The following is a 13331-nucleotide window of genomic DNA, read 5'->3' as shown; positions in this document are numbered from 1 at the left end:
AACGTTTTATTTTCATAGTTGATATTGCGGACCTGGATCTAAAGCACCGTGCCTTGCCCTTTTGCCAGATGGGCCAATGCCTCTCTATACTTAAGTCTATTTGACTAAATACCTGATATTGACTAGGAATTATGATGTGTAGGATACCCCTTACCACAGTAATGTCAAAGTCACGTTCTCAATGCAATTTGTTCAGGGACTGGCTTCTAACTCTGGGTGGGAATGTTAAGCTCAGTCCAGTTCAATTCAATAAGCATTTATCAAGAAACTCCTAGACCAAGAGCTGTGTTAGACACTGGGTATGGGGTAATGGGGATACGAAGATGTAGAATTAGGACTCAAGAAGCTCAAATGCTCTCATTTAATTCCCTAATGCAATTACCTAGCTTCAACCTGAGGGCTGTAATGTCTAAATTCACTTTTTCTTCATTCCAGTTCTACATAACAAAGCATAAATAATAATAGAGGAATGATTCCGTGTTGGACTATTCAGTGGACAGAGAAGAGCGTTCTGACCGGCGTGAGACACTGTCTCCATTTCCAGGGAGCCTGTGACGTGGCTGCACGGAGCACACGCGTGAAGATTCAGGAGCATGAGCGTCAGGTGACGGGAGGAGCACGGAGGCAGCACCAGACAGATGCCTGCCGAGGGGCCGCTGCAGCCGAGCTGGCCGGGAAGGTCACGGGAGCGGGCGCAGGCGTCTCCCTCCAGCCACACTTGGTTTTCATGAGGACGCGTGCAGGGAAGGGGATGACACCGAAATGCTGTGGCGCTGAGGGGAGGAGGGGAGGAACGCAGGGTTGAGGTCTGGCCACCACCCCTTGCGTCCCTGCCCCTATGAATGCTGCCAAAATCAGCCCCAATGGGGAGAAGTGAGGTGGCTGAAAGAGGTGGACAGACTTGGCTTCCATGGAATTCACAGTTTCCAGTCATTAAAATTACCTTCTGAGTTTTCATTTGGAAAACTTTGCAAAGGTACTTAGGGACAAAAGGCAGAAGATGAAACCAACACAGTTGGGCTCAAACCGCCGCCCTTCTCCTCTCTGCATCCAACACCCACCCTGAGCCCCTGAGTGCGAGGACCTGGAGCTGCCCAGCCCAAGGGCGCGGCCCCTGACCAGAGGAGGGAGCGGCACAGCGGGGCCCCCAGCATGTGGATGGCAGGATCTGTGCTATCTCAGTTCCAAGGCCCCAAGCAGAGAAGGCCTGGGGCTCCCAGCTGAAGCTTTGCTGTCTTCTCTGTCACCAAAGTCGAGAAGGACTGAGTGAGACCAACGCCGGACCTGCCGGCTCCTCAGTGGCTGCCGATGTGGCCCTCAGGCTGCGGGTGAGACTGTCTAGGGGAGCCCAGACAGCGGTGAGAATCACAGCCACGAGCGCTCCAGGGGCCCCAAAACACAAGCGCAGCCTGAGGAAGGCAGCGACCGCTCAGATCCCCGTCCAGGCTTGTGTGCCACACTCCAGAGGCACACGGCATCAGAACATGGCGCTTTAAGTGGCTTTGTGGGGTGCAGGAACACAAAGTGGGGCCTCGAGTGGCTCAGAAGTCACTCCCACCAGCCAGCGGGGACCCGGGCGGCCCCTCTGGACGTGGCTGGAGTCTCTCCAGGGCGGGCTCCAAAGTTCCACGGAGGAGGTGAGAGTCCGTCTTGCTCTGACCTGAGAAAGGCCCCTAATAGGTATCCTGAACATGCAGGCACACAGCTGGCTGACTCATCTGAAGGGACCTGCTGTTGCCACAAGCCAGGGAAGGCTGGAGAGAACTCGACTAACACACGAACCTTGCCCAGGCACCCACCTGGGGCGCCCACGAGAAAACTAGGGAAGCTGTGAAGACGGAGGTCTGCACAGGGCTGGGAGAACCCAGGGAGAAGCCGCACTGGGGACCAGGTGGGACGGAGGGCTGGGCCTCACAAGCAAAGGACGGAGGCGCTCAGTGCCATGAAGACCCCGCTGCACCCACAGCTGCAGGCGTGGCTGGCAGCACGAGCGTGGTTGCAGGGGCCCAGGAGCACGTGTGTTTGACAGGAGCTGCCCTCCTGGAGCCGCACTACGGGTACCGTCATTTTAGAGGCAGGCACCTGATATCAACGATGACAATCAACCATGCCACCCTGAATTACAGCCGTGTCCTCAGCGGGTCACTCTTTACGCTGACAATTACAAAGAGCTTGAACTCGCTGTCCCAAGAGGCGACAAGCCCTTCATTATCACAGCGGCAAGCCTCTGTGTGGCCCTCCACCCCCGCCGCTTCCCGTTGGGGGCAAGTGAAGTCCCGTGACGGTGACTCAGAGCCAGCCCAGTAGCTTCAGTGCAGGAAAAATCACAAACACTCAAACACATCCTAAACATGGGCAGTTGGTAGGAGCCGATTCCTCAATTCAACCTGTTCGGAGGCTTTCTGGGCTAGCACAGCTCTGATCACAGGCTTGCGCTTTCTGCTCCCTGTGAAGGGCAGCGAGGAGGCAGGGCTCTGCCATTCTGCAGGTTCCACTACGTGAAGTCTGCCCTGTGGCCTCGGTGGCCTGTGCCAGACAGTGTGACCATTGCCCGCAGCGAATACTCGGCACAGCAGAGCCGGCGTGGGGAAGAACAGAAAGTTCCTGTAAACCCGCAGAAGACGCTAAGCCACGCACGGCCTCACGTGCACTGCGTGTCAATCACGGGAAGCAGGAAGGAGCTCTTAATAGTTCCAGTAAATGCAAAGGCCGCCCTGGAAAACTGCGTGAACCTTTCTGACGACTCACAGGTGAGGAGCCACTGCCTGAGACACAAAGGTAAAGAATTAATCTGAAACTGCATATTATAAAACTTATTTTTAAATGACGGTGCTTAATTGAAAAGACTCCCAAAGAATACTGCATTAGAAAGTGACAGAGTGAAACCGTGAGGCTGACCACAGGAGTCCCTGGAAAATTCACCAATGGGGACATTGTTTCCCAGTGTCAAAACTAGGAAACAGAAGAACCGCACCTGATAAAACATTCAATTAATCACTTGAGTCCTCCCCACATACGAAGCTATGTTAAAAAGTGTTCCCAGAAGCTAAAGTGAGCAGGAGGGCTGTGAACACACAAAGAAAGAGCCACTTCATCTGCGGACCACGACAAAAGAAATGCTAATGAGTGCCTATGACATGCTGGAGTCCAGGGCTCTGGGCACAGCTGTGACGGGGACACTCAGGGTTCCACTGTCCAGATGGGAAAACAGGGTGGAAACACCAGGGAGCCTGTCCCAAGGTGCAGAGCCAGTGAACGGTGGTTCATACTGGGCCAATCCCAGCTGCCAGGCTCTGGGGCTCCTGGGGACAGAAGCCTGTTGACTTCACTCTGGGGTGTGAGAGGCGGCAGCATCCCCCAAAGGAGCCTGGAGAAGTGGTGTTACCCTCCATCCCTCCATCCCCTGTCCCCGGTGTTACCCTCCGCCCTGTTCCCAGAGTTACCCTCCGTCCCCCCATCCCCGGTGCTACCCTCTGTCCCCTGTCCCCAGTGTTGCTCACCATCCTCCTCACCTCCGGGCCCCTCTCCCTGTCCTCCCTCATTTTCCTGTTCACCCAGAGCACGTCACATGACTCTTCCCTTTTCAAGAGGCTCAGCTATACCCAGAGGCATTCCAGCCTATTCAGGACGGGACACACACCCTGGGGAAATGCTAACACAGGGTCGGAAGGGCCTGAGACCCTCACTGTCACCCAGGAAGGATGGAAGAGCCCACGGTCACGCTGCTTGTGAGGCAGGATGAAAACATCTGTGTCCAAAATATTATTTTCACTAGAACTGTTCAGACCATTCGTGAACGAATCAGTTAAATACCAGCAAGGGCCATTCCCACTTATTCTCTGGCTACAGTTTTCCACCCACCAGCAACCACACTCCTAGGAATTATCCCTAATGCAGTATCAGTGCCTTGTGCCTTTTAGGAAAACATCTTTCCCTCCAGCTTTGTCCTTCCACAAAAGGTGCCTCTGACTGCCTCACTCACCGTACCAGGATTTCGCTCGGCTACAGAGGAAAATCTGCATGGGGCTCAGAGGTTGGTGGTCCCCTCATGGGCAGCAGCTCTGTGACATCCTCCGAGGAGCCTGGCCCAGGCCTGCCCCACACGCCAGGACTCTGCCTTCTGGCCCTCGGGCCCCCGAAGCTGCTTTCCCTCCAGGGGTCATGCCTCGGGCAAGAAGGCCGGACAAGAGCCCAGGGCTGCTGTGGGTTGAGAAAGTCTCCTGACACCTCCCACTCCAGGACCCCCCATCAGCATCCCAGCATCTGGACCTGTGTCACCAGCCGCTCTGCCGTGCAAGAGAATTGGATTTTCAGCTGGGTGTGCTGCTTCCCTAAACAAAGTAGGGTGTTGTTACTGAGGAAAAAAGAAAAAGCTGGCATCTTCCTGGCAACCCCACGACATCCAGCCACTGGTTCTCACCACCCCAGAGATGTCCATCCAGGGCAGATAGTGTCTTCAACCAAGCGCCACTGACCCAGAAGTGCAGCAATTAGTACACTTTCACCAGAATCACCCACTCCTTCACCTTTACACCCAAGAAAAACATGTTTACCAGGCAAATTAGATGTCCAGGAGGTGTAAGGAAACCCCAAGCCTGCTTTAAGCCTCAGACTTTTGAGACCGTTGAGGGCTGTGCGCACAAGAGCAAGGCTGCACCCGAAAGCTCTGCTCCTGCCAGACGTCATGGACAGACCACACGGCTCAGCCACATGGACCCTTCCAGGACTTCACGAGAGGGACCTCCGTGGTACATGCAATGATGTGCACTTCGTTCAGCCTCGAACAGACCACACCCTCGTTACAGGGTCAGTGATCCACCTCCTGCCATCAGCCCCCCACCTCACCGAGGGTCTGCATCTGCATCTGTCATAACTTTGCTGTTTTACCCGGGTACTAAAATGCAGCATCGGAATGTTTAAAGGTCTTTAAATATCAACCCTCCGGGTGCAGTTCTTGGCACTTTAATGCGGTCACTCGATGCAGGCCTCACTCACAACTCTGAGGTAGCTCATACCTTTCCTACCTAACCAAGGAAGAAACGAAGGCATGGAAGGTGCAGCTCCTAAGGAGCAGATTAGGATTCAAACCAGTGATCTTCGTCACATGCTGAGGTACCTCCCAGGCTGAGATAACATTCAAAATTAACTAGGTAGAACAGCGTTCCATAAATCAGCCAGAAATTGTCCTTGTGGATGGGCCTGTGGTTATTCCCTGAAGAACAAGACCATTCGCCCAAAAATCCACCTGTGTCACACTCAAATGTTTACATATCCAATTATTTTTAAAATACCCCAATCAAGCATGTTCACAGCCATTTAGAGCCATACAAATTGTCTGCTTTGCTGACAATCAACCCAAGACCTCTGTCGGCAAAGGGCACAGTGCCAGGTCCAGAGAAGGTGGGACAGAGACACAAACAGGAACCGCTCCGTTTCTTTGGGAGCCTCGCTCTGATGGGCCCGTGAAGACATGGCGCAGACGGCGGGGCACAGGCAGAGGGCAGGCCAGGAGAAGGGGCTGCATTGCCGGGAGGCAGTGCTTTGAGCTCTAATGGATGGAACACTGCTAACCAGCGAAGGTGGAGAGAGGGCAGCCGTCTGAGAGGACGAAGAGGCAGCAAAGCACAGTTGGCCTCGGGGAACCGGAAGCCACAGGGACATCAGGCTGGGTGCTGCTGTCTGCTGGCCACCGGCTGGGGGACTGTACTGGGCCTGGAGGAACATCCCTGACACTCCCCACTGGATGCCAGGGGCACCCCCAGCCCCAGGTGAGAACCATGGATCCCATGGTGAATGAGGACAGCCTGTGGGAAGTGGGGCTGGGACAGCTCTGCACGGCTTAATAGGAAAGTTGGGTTCTATTTTGTGGGGTTTTGGTCACGCCAATGGCCGGTCAGTGCTGTCCATCAGGAAGTGATTTGAGGATAGATTAGAGAAGGGGCTGCCAAGGCCAGCTGGGCATTCGCTGCCTGGGTCCAAGGAAAAGGAAATAAAGGCTGGCGATGTGACAGTGTGGGGGAGCACAGAGGGAAGGAACTGGTGGAGACACAGGACTGGCTCCGCACAGGGCCACGAGCAGCTACCCGGGGGTCGTCCTATTAATTCTCCTCAGGGTCCAAGAGGCGGCTATGAGGATCCCTCTCCTGAGGACAGAACTGCTCCAGAGCCACACAGCGAGGATCCAAAGAACCAAGATCCCGGCCAGCTCCAAAGTGGGCGATCTTGACCCCTCACCCGTGGTCCTGAGGCAGGGATCAGAGACCCCTGGACACACAGACCCTCCCAGGAACTGCAGGAAGGGGAAGCAGACGTCCCGGACCAGCGGCAGGACCCAGGGTTTCTGCCCTCCAGGGCACATTTGGACCAGCCACTGCACAGGTGGACACACGGTGCTTTAACCCGCGCTGGGGAAAGGAGCTCTCGCTGTCAGGATGGAAGGGTGGAGACCCCACCCTCGATGGGGCCCGGCCTCCCTGCTTTAACCCGCTCTGGGGGAAGGAGCCCTCGCTCTCAGGGTGCAGACGGCAGCTCGATCGGGCTGGCCTCCCTGCTAGGCACAGCCTGAGCCACATGACGAAGTCCAGAGAGGATTACCAATGTACACCTGGCCCAGCTTCTGGCAGCCCCCGACCAGGCCACTACCCTCACTCCAACAGCCCGGTCCATCACCAAGCCCCACCCTCTTCTGCCAGCCCTGCCCCCACAAGGCCCCTCCTCTCGCTGCAAGTCCCGCCCCCAAGGCTCAGCTTGCCTGCAGCCCCGCCCCACTGGCTCCACCCCATCGCCTGCAAGCCTCATCCCCAAGGCCCAGCTCATCCCCGCCTACGAGGCTCCACTCCTCACCTGCAAAGAGCCACCCCTTACTAAGCTCCTCCCATCACTTGCACAGCCCTGCGCAACATAGCACTACGCCCTCCAGGAGCCCCTCTTTTCACCCGCGCAGCCCCGCCCTTCACCAGGCCCCACTCCATCTGCATAGACACGCCTCTCGCCACGTCCCACTTCTCCCTTGCCCACTTCCCCCTCCTATCTACTGTCCACATCCTGCTGCTGGCCCCACCCCGCCCCTTTCGTCAAGCCGGCCGCGCCCCTTTTACCCGTGAGCACGCTTCTCCCCTTGCCGCCTCCTTCGGCATGTCGGCCCCGCTCCTCCCGCCCATCGCCCTCTGCACCGCCCTCCCGCCCGTCCCAGAGCAGTGGAGGCCCGCCCTTTTCATCTACTGCCTATCGCAGAGGACGTTGCCGTTCGCGCTGACCAATAGGAGTGGTGGCCGTCACGGCAAGCCCCGCCCCACGCCCTACGTCGCGTTAAATGGGGTCCCTCGCTAGCTCCGAGCTGGTCTTACGCCATGTGGAGCTGTGGCGCGCGGAAGGGGTTGAGTTCGCTGAGGCGGCTGAGCCGCGGGTGAGGCGCTGCGGTCGGCGGGTAGAAGTGCTCGGCGTGCTGGCTCCCGGGAAAGGAAGGTCCAGGGCGAGCCGGAGACGTAGGGGTCCCTGCGCCCAAGCCTGGCAGCTCCCCGCACTGTGGGCGCCCCGCACCCCGAGGCCCTGCCGGGGCCTTCCTTGGGCTCCCACATCCGGGGTTCTGAGGCCGGAGGACCCCGGGGCGATGCCCCGGGCTGGGGGCCGGGTCTGCCCGTGGCGCTCCCGGCAGGGCCCTCCTTTGGAGTGGGCTTTAATGGGGGTAGTAAATGGGGCCGGCAGTTGCGGTTCTCGCTGGTGTCTTTGCTCCTAGTTCATTTTTGTTGGAGGCCGAGTCCTTAAGAGACCCGAGGCGCCCACAGCCCACTCTTAAAGTCCGGCTGTGTTCAGAGAACTGAAGCCTCCCGGAATTTAACCTTTTTGGTTTTTTAACGACTCAGTTTATGGGGGAAAAAAATGACGAAGCGGTTTACTGCTCATGGTAATCCACGAGCCAGTATTTAATGTAACAGTTCAGCGCTGCTGGCCCAGGCCGGGGGGAGACACGGGGCGTCCGTGGCGTGAGTTTGGCAGCAGGTTACTGGAAAGTTCGGGGGAGACCCTGGCCTTACCGCTCATGGGTTTCCTATCATGTCCTTGCTCATAAGTAACTTGTAAAAATGCGTCTCTGTCCCATAATTCTGAAATTTGCTAAATCAGTAAGCAAATGTTGACTACAGCATATCTTCATAATGTTGACAGTGACTGAATAGGTGTTTTCTTTTCCCCTGTATATATCTTTAAAATATTTTGGTGGGATATATTAATGTAGAAAAGTCCGTAAGACATATAGTACAATATGAGAAAATAAAGTGTTTTTTTTTTTTTTTTTTTTTTTTTTTTTTTGAAGAGACGGGATCTTGCTCTGTTGCCCAGGCTGGTTTTGAACTCCTGGGCTCAAGTGATCCCCCTCCTCAGCCTCTCACATTGCTGGGCTTACAGGCGTAAGCCATCTCATCCAGGTGAGAATAATTAGAAAATAAGTAGGTTGGGCGCGGTGGCTCACGCCGGTAACCGCAGCATGTTGAGAGGCCAAGGCGGGCGGACCACTTGAAGTCAGGAGTTTAAGACCAGCCTGGCCAACATGGTGAAACCGCGTCCCTACTAAAAATACAAAAATTAGCTGGGCGTGGTGGTGAGCACTTGTCGTCCCAGCCACTCAGGAGGCTGAGGCAGGAGAATTGCTTGAACCCAGGAGGTGGAGGTTGCAGTGAGCCGAGATTGCACCACTGCACTCTAGCCTGGGCAACAGAGCAAGACTCTTGTCTCAAAAAAAAAAAAAAAAAGTGTCCGCATGACCAAGCTGAAGATTTCCCCTAACTGCTCAAAACCCTCTCCCTCCCGCTTAGATTAGCACTATCATACAGAAATGTCCTTGCTTTTTAAAAATATTTTACCATCTCTATGCATTCTGACAGTATCTTGTTACCTGTTTGAATAATACCTGTTTAGGATAATACTGTATCGTGTGTATCTTTTGTTTAACATTATGTGACCTTCATCTTTGTTATATGCAGTTGTAGGCACTTTTGTTGGTTAGTTTTTTTTTTTAATTGAATGATTAGTCTGCAGTTTATCCATTCGCTGTCGTTACACCTCCAGGTGAGTTGAGTTTGGGACTATCAGAGTTTGTGCTGACAATCTTGTCTGTGAGTGCTGGTGCAGCAGTGTAAGGTGTGGAGGATGTAGACCAAGAGGTGAACGGATTTCCAGTATTCAGATTTTTTTTTTTTTTTTTTTTTTGACGCCCAGGCTGGAGTGTAGTGGCGTGATCTCGGCCCACTGCAACCTCTGCTTCCCGGTTTCAATGATTCTCCTGCCTCAGCCTCCCAAGTATCTGGGACTACAGGCACCTGCCACCACGCCTGGCTAATTTTTGTATTTTTAGTAGAGACTGGGTTTCACCATATTGGCCAGGCTGGTCTCGAACTCTTCGGCTTCCCAAAGTGCTGGGATTACAGGTGTGAGCCACCATGCCCTGCCTGCTTAGCTTTCTAAAGAATGCCAAGTGTTTTTCCAAAGTTGTTCCACTCTGTACTCCCTGTGGGACAGGTAGCAGTGTACATAGCAGTATGAGAGCAGTATGACTAGCAGTGTGTGAGAGCTCCTGGTAATATTAGGCTTTTTAAAAAGTTTTCTCCAATTCGGTAGGCATGTAATGGGATTTAACTGTAGTGTGAATTTCTTCCAGTATTTTGAAGGCTTGTGAGGATTCTGTGAGGAAAAGAAGCCCTTTTGTTTAAGAGTTTCTTAAGGGGAATTTAAACCATAATTGTATTATAGTTATTTTTGAACATGTATAAAGAAAAGGTTTCCAACACTGAAGCTTTAGGTAAGATAAAAGGTCATTAAAATGGGAAGGGTCTTACCAGAAATTAGTTTTCTGGAATGTGCAAGATTTTGGAAGATGCAGTATTTAATTTTTTTCTAATTAATGATCTTTATCATGTAAGAGTATTTTCACTATGTGGCTGAATAATGTTAGCCAGATAATTTTCCTGCAGCTCATCTAACTTAGATGACCTTTAATCTAGACATGCACACCACAGAGCGTGGCGATGGAACAGTAACTGGGCTTGTGAGAGGGCTCTACAGTATCAACTAGGAGACAAGATCCACGGATTCACCATAAACCAGGTATGGGTCCTTCTCGGCACCTCCTCATAAATCCACATACATTGCAGGTGTGGTTTCTGGCATAGGTACGGGCCCTTCAGGGTGGAGACTAGCCTTGTCCTCGTGTCCCAAGGCCCTGGCCCAGCTCCTGTTGCATGATGGCTACTCGGCTGAACAAAGCTTGTGAGAGAAATGACCCCTGGTCCCTTCCTGGAATCCCGCGAAGCCTGATTCTTGTCAGATTTGAGAGAGTAACACTTCCAGCTGGGTCTGTCATCAGACACACTCAGGTTTCTGCAGCCAAACCTGATGATTCGCTGAGTGTGAGCACGAAGACTCAGTGCCCTGATCTGCTCAGTCAGGTTTTGCCATCAAATAGTTTGCTCTAAACTTCTGCAGAATCTTTCAGTTTTCTGAGCCTTTTGGGTTTCAAAATTATAAAGAAGAAATTGTGGACTTATACTTACTTGGGTTTATATTAAAATGGATTCATTTTTGTTTTGTTATTTGCTTAAGTCTTTTCCTTTTTTTTTTTTTTTTTTTTTTTTTTTTAGCATAGTAACTAAAAATGACAACACTTCACATATTTGGCCAGCTGTTGGCTCTGTGCTATGCTTGATGTTGTAGCAAATTTAAAAAACAACTTACCGTCGAGAAAGACTGATGCGGCTGTGACTGGAAGCACATGGTGGATGCCATGCGGAGGGCCAAGGACAAGGGTGGTAGCTGCTGCTGCTGCTGCTGCTGCTGGGGGGAGAGGGAAGAGCTCCTGGAGAGGGTGGTGTAAGAAAGCAGCTGCCTCTGGGCAGGGCTCCAGCAAGGGAACCAGCGCAGTGACTAGGGGGTCCCAGGCAAGGTCCAGGCATGGGAGTCTTGACAACAGACTCAGAGCATTTGTGAAATCCTGCAAAGTGAGGGCAAAGACACCTCACTCTGGGTGAGGCCCTTATTAATAGTAGCCAGTACTATAAACTCACTCCTTTATTTTTCAAATTTTATAGAAATGTACTTATTTTTGAGACTGGGACTCACCATGTCACCCAGGCTGGAGTGCAGTGGGATGATCTGGGCTCACTGCAGCCTCAAACTTCTGGGCTCAAGCGATCCTCTCACCTCAGTCTCCCAAGTAACTGGGACAAGGTGCCCCCACGCCTGGCTCATTGTGTGTGTGTGTGTGTGTAGGTGGAAACTTGCTTTGTTGTCTAGGCTGGTCTCAAACTCCTGGGTTCAAGTAATCCTCTTGTCTTGTGTATTAGTCTAATCTCACACTGCTATGAAGAAATACCCAAGACTGGGTAATTTATAAAGCATGACCTAAAAAGTAAAGAGGTTTAATTGACTCACAGTTCTGCATGGCTGGGGAGGCCTCAGGAAACTTACAATCGTGGTGGAAGGCACCTCTTCACAGGGTGGCAGGGAAGAGAATGACAAGTGAAGGGGAAAGCCCCTTATAAAACTGTCAGATCTCGTGAGAGCGTACTCACTGTCACGAGAATAATATGGAGGGAACCGCTCTCATGATTCAATCACCTCCTACCAGGTCCCTCCCACAACATGTGGGGATTATGGGAACTACAATTCAAGATGAGATTTGGGTGGGGACGCAGCCAAACCATATCACCTTGGTTTTCCAAAGTGCTGGGATTAAAGGTGTGAGCCACTGTGTCCAGCCGTAGAAACTTACGATAAGTCATGTTTCTTGTTTGAGAAATAGCTACCATGAGCGCTATTATTATTAAAGCTATATATTGTTAGAAAGCAGACATCTCACTGTATCTGCTGATTTTAAATGCATTGATCATCTGTTACAAAGTACGGTAAGCTTGGAAACGAGTAATTTAACAGCGGTAGATGATGCAGGTCATAGTGGGCCACTTATGCATGGTGGTTGGATGGCAGGCTCCCTAGATTGGGCTGAGGAGACCCGAGGTCTCACCTCTGCCAGCGACTTGCTGTGTGTGCTTGGCCAGGTGACTCATGGCACCCAGACGGAGTGGGTGGCAAGTGTTGTGATCACAGGGACGTGGTATGTGATTGAGGGAGAGGGCCGGCTGGCATGACTGAAAGAGAAGACAGTTTCTTTCATACCGAAAAGTATGGACACTTACCAGGAGGCTTACCTACAGTAAGGTCGGGGGCCAGAGTATGGAGCCACTGCCCCATCTCAAGAATAGCTACAACTTGCTGTCCTAGGACAAAGGGGAAATGAGGCTTGAGACTCAATAATTTTAGTAGAAATCTGTTATATTTTACAATTTCACTTTTCATTTGTACCCAGCTAGTGATTATACTCTGTATCCATTTTCCACACAAAATCCCAAGGACCTTCAGAATCTCCTCTCGGTGTATTTGGACGCCACCTTTTTCCCATGTTTACACGAGCTGGATTTCTGGTATGTCATGAGTGATTAACTAGTTGATGCAGACTTTAGTATTTGAGTCACTGTCAGCTTATAATTTGTCCTCAGGCAGGAAGGATGGCGGCTGGAACACGAGAATCCTAGCGACCCCAGACACCCTTGGTCTTTAAAGGAGTCATCTTTAGTGAGATGAAGGGAGGGTTTGTAAGTTTTCTTTCTTTTTAATGTTGTGTTCAGCTTACCTTACCCATGTACAGAACCATGATACAGACACATCTGGAAGGTGGTTGATTTTTATTTAATATTCTCATTATAGGTGACATGTTCTTGGATTAGCTAGGTCAGTGCTGTGAGCAGAAGCCAGGGGATTAGCGGGGCCAGGATGCTGTCTCAGACCATGTCTGACGACCCCCGTGTATGATCTGCAGCGAGAGAAAAGCTCTTTTCATACCACTATCAACACATTGTCTTTTTCACTCATTCTTGCCCAAGTACATGGTGTACTTTCTAGAGGCTGCGTGGCGAGGTGTGTGACACGCACCAAGCTGCATACAGAGCAGATGGGGGAGTCCAGCTTCACCTCTGACCCAGACACTACAGAGGTTTGCAAAAAAGGCAACACAGCATCACTCTAAGTAGTCAGTTTTTTACTTTGTTATGAGAAATATTTTTCAAACATATTTATATTATCATGTAATGATGGCTTACCTTAATGCATAAGTAGTTTTTAAATGTCTCAGTTTTAATTTAGAATATAGAAAAATTATATAAACACACACAGGCACCTACACAGGCAAAAAAGCCCACATAATCAAAAGCTGCTTGGGTCCTCATTAAAACCCATTTATGCCTCGTGTTCCATTATTGGAATCCTAAGCTTGTGGGAGTTATTTA

The 13331-nt window shown here is 51.7% G+C and overlaps 1 protein-coding gene and 1 pseudogene across 12 annotated transcripts in view; one reads left to right on the top strand and one right to left on the bottom strand.

Annotated features, from left to right (window-relative positions):
• Positions 1–239: 239 nt before the first annotated feature.
• On the bottom strand, positions 240–5413 carry LOC140709875 (uncharacterized; annotated as a pseudogene).
• A 1859-nt stretch (positions 5414–7272) lies between these two features.
• Positions 7273–13331, top strand: part of LOC140709874 (beta-defensin 109-like) — a 167578-nt gene continuing 161519 nt past the window's right edge. For 10 of the 12 annotated variants that reach the window (XR_012090672.1, XR_012090673.1, XR_012090670.1 and 7 more), the window contains exons 1-2: positions 7278–7405; positions 9996–10098. Coding sequence is in view for 1 of the 12 variants with exons in the window: in XM_073010331.1 (XP_072866432.1) it covers positions 7350–7405; positions 9996–10098 (159 nt within the window). In the remaining 11 variants the exon portion in view is untranslated. Of the gene's footprint in view, positions 7406–9995; positions 10099–13331 lie in introns of all 12 variants that reach the window. The other 2 variants (XM_073010330.1, XR_012090669.1) reach the window with 2 other exon arrangements.

The sequence above is a fragment of the Chlorocebus sabaeus genome, chromosome 22 (genome assembly GCF_047675955.1).
Source record: "Chlorocebus sabaeus isolate Y175 chromosome 22, mChlSab1.0.hap1, whole genome shotgun sequence".
NCBI lineage: Eukaryota > Metazoa > Chordata > Mammalia > Primates > Cercopithecidae > Chlorocebus > Chlorocebus sabaeus.
Note: the sequence above shows the minus strand (reverse complement) of the source record. Positions and strands in the feature narration are given on the sequence as shown.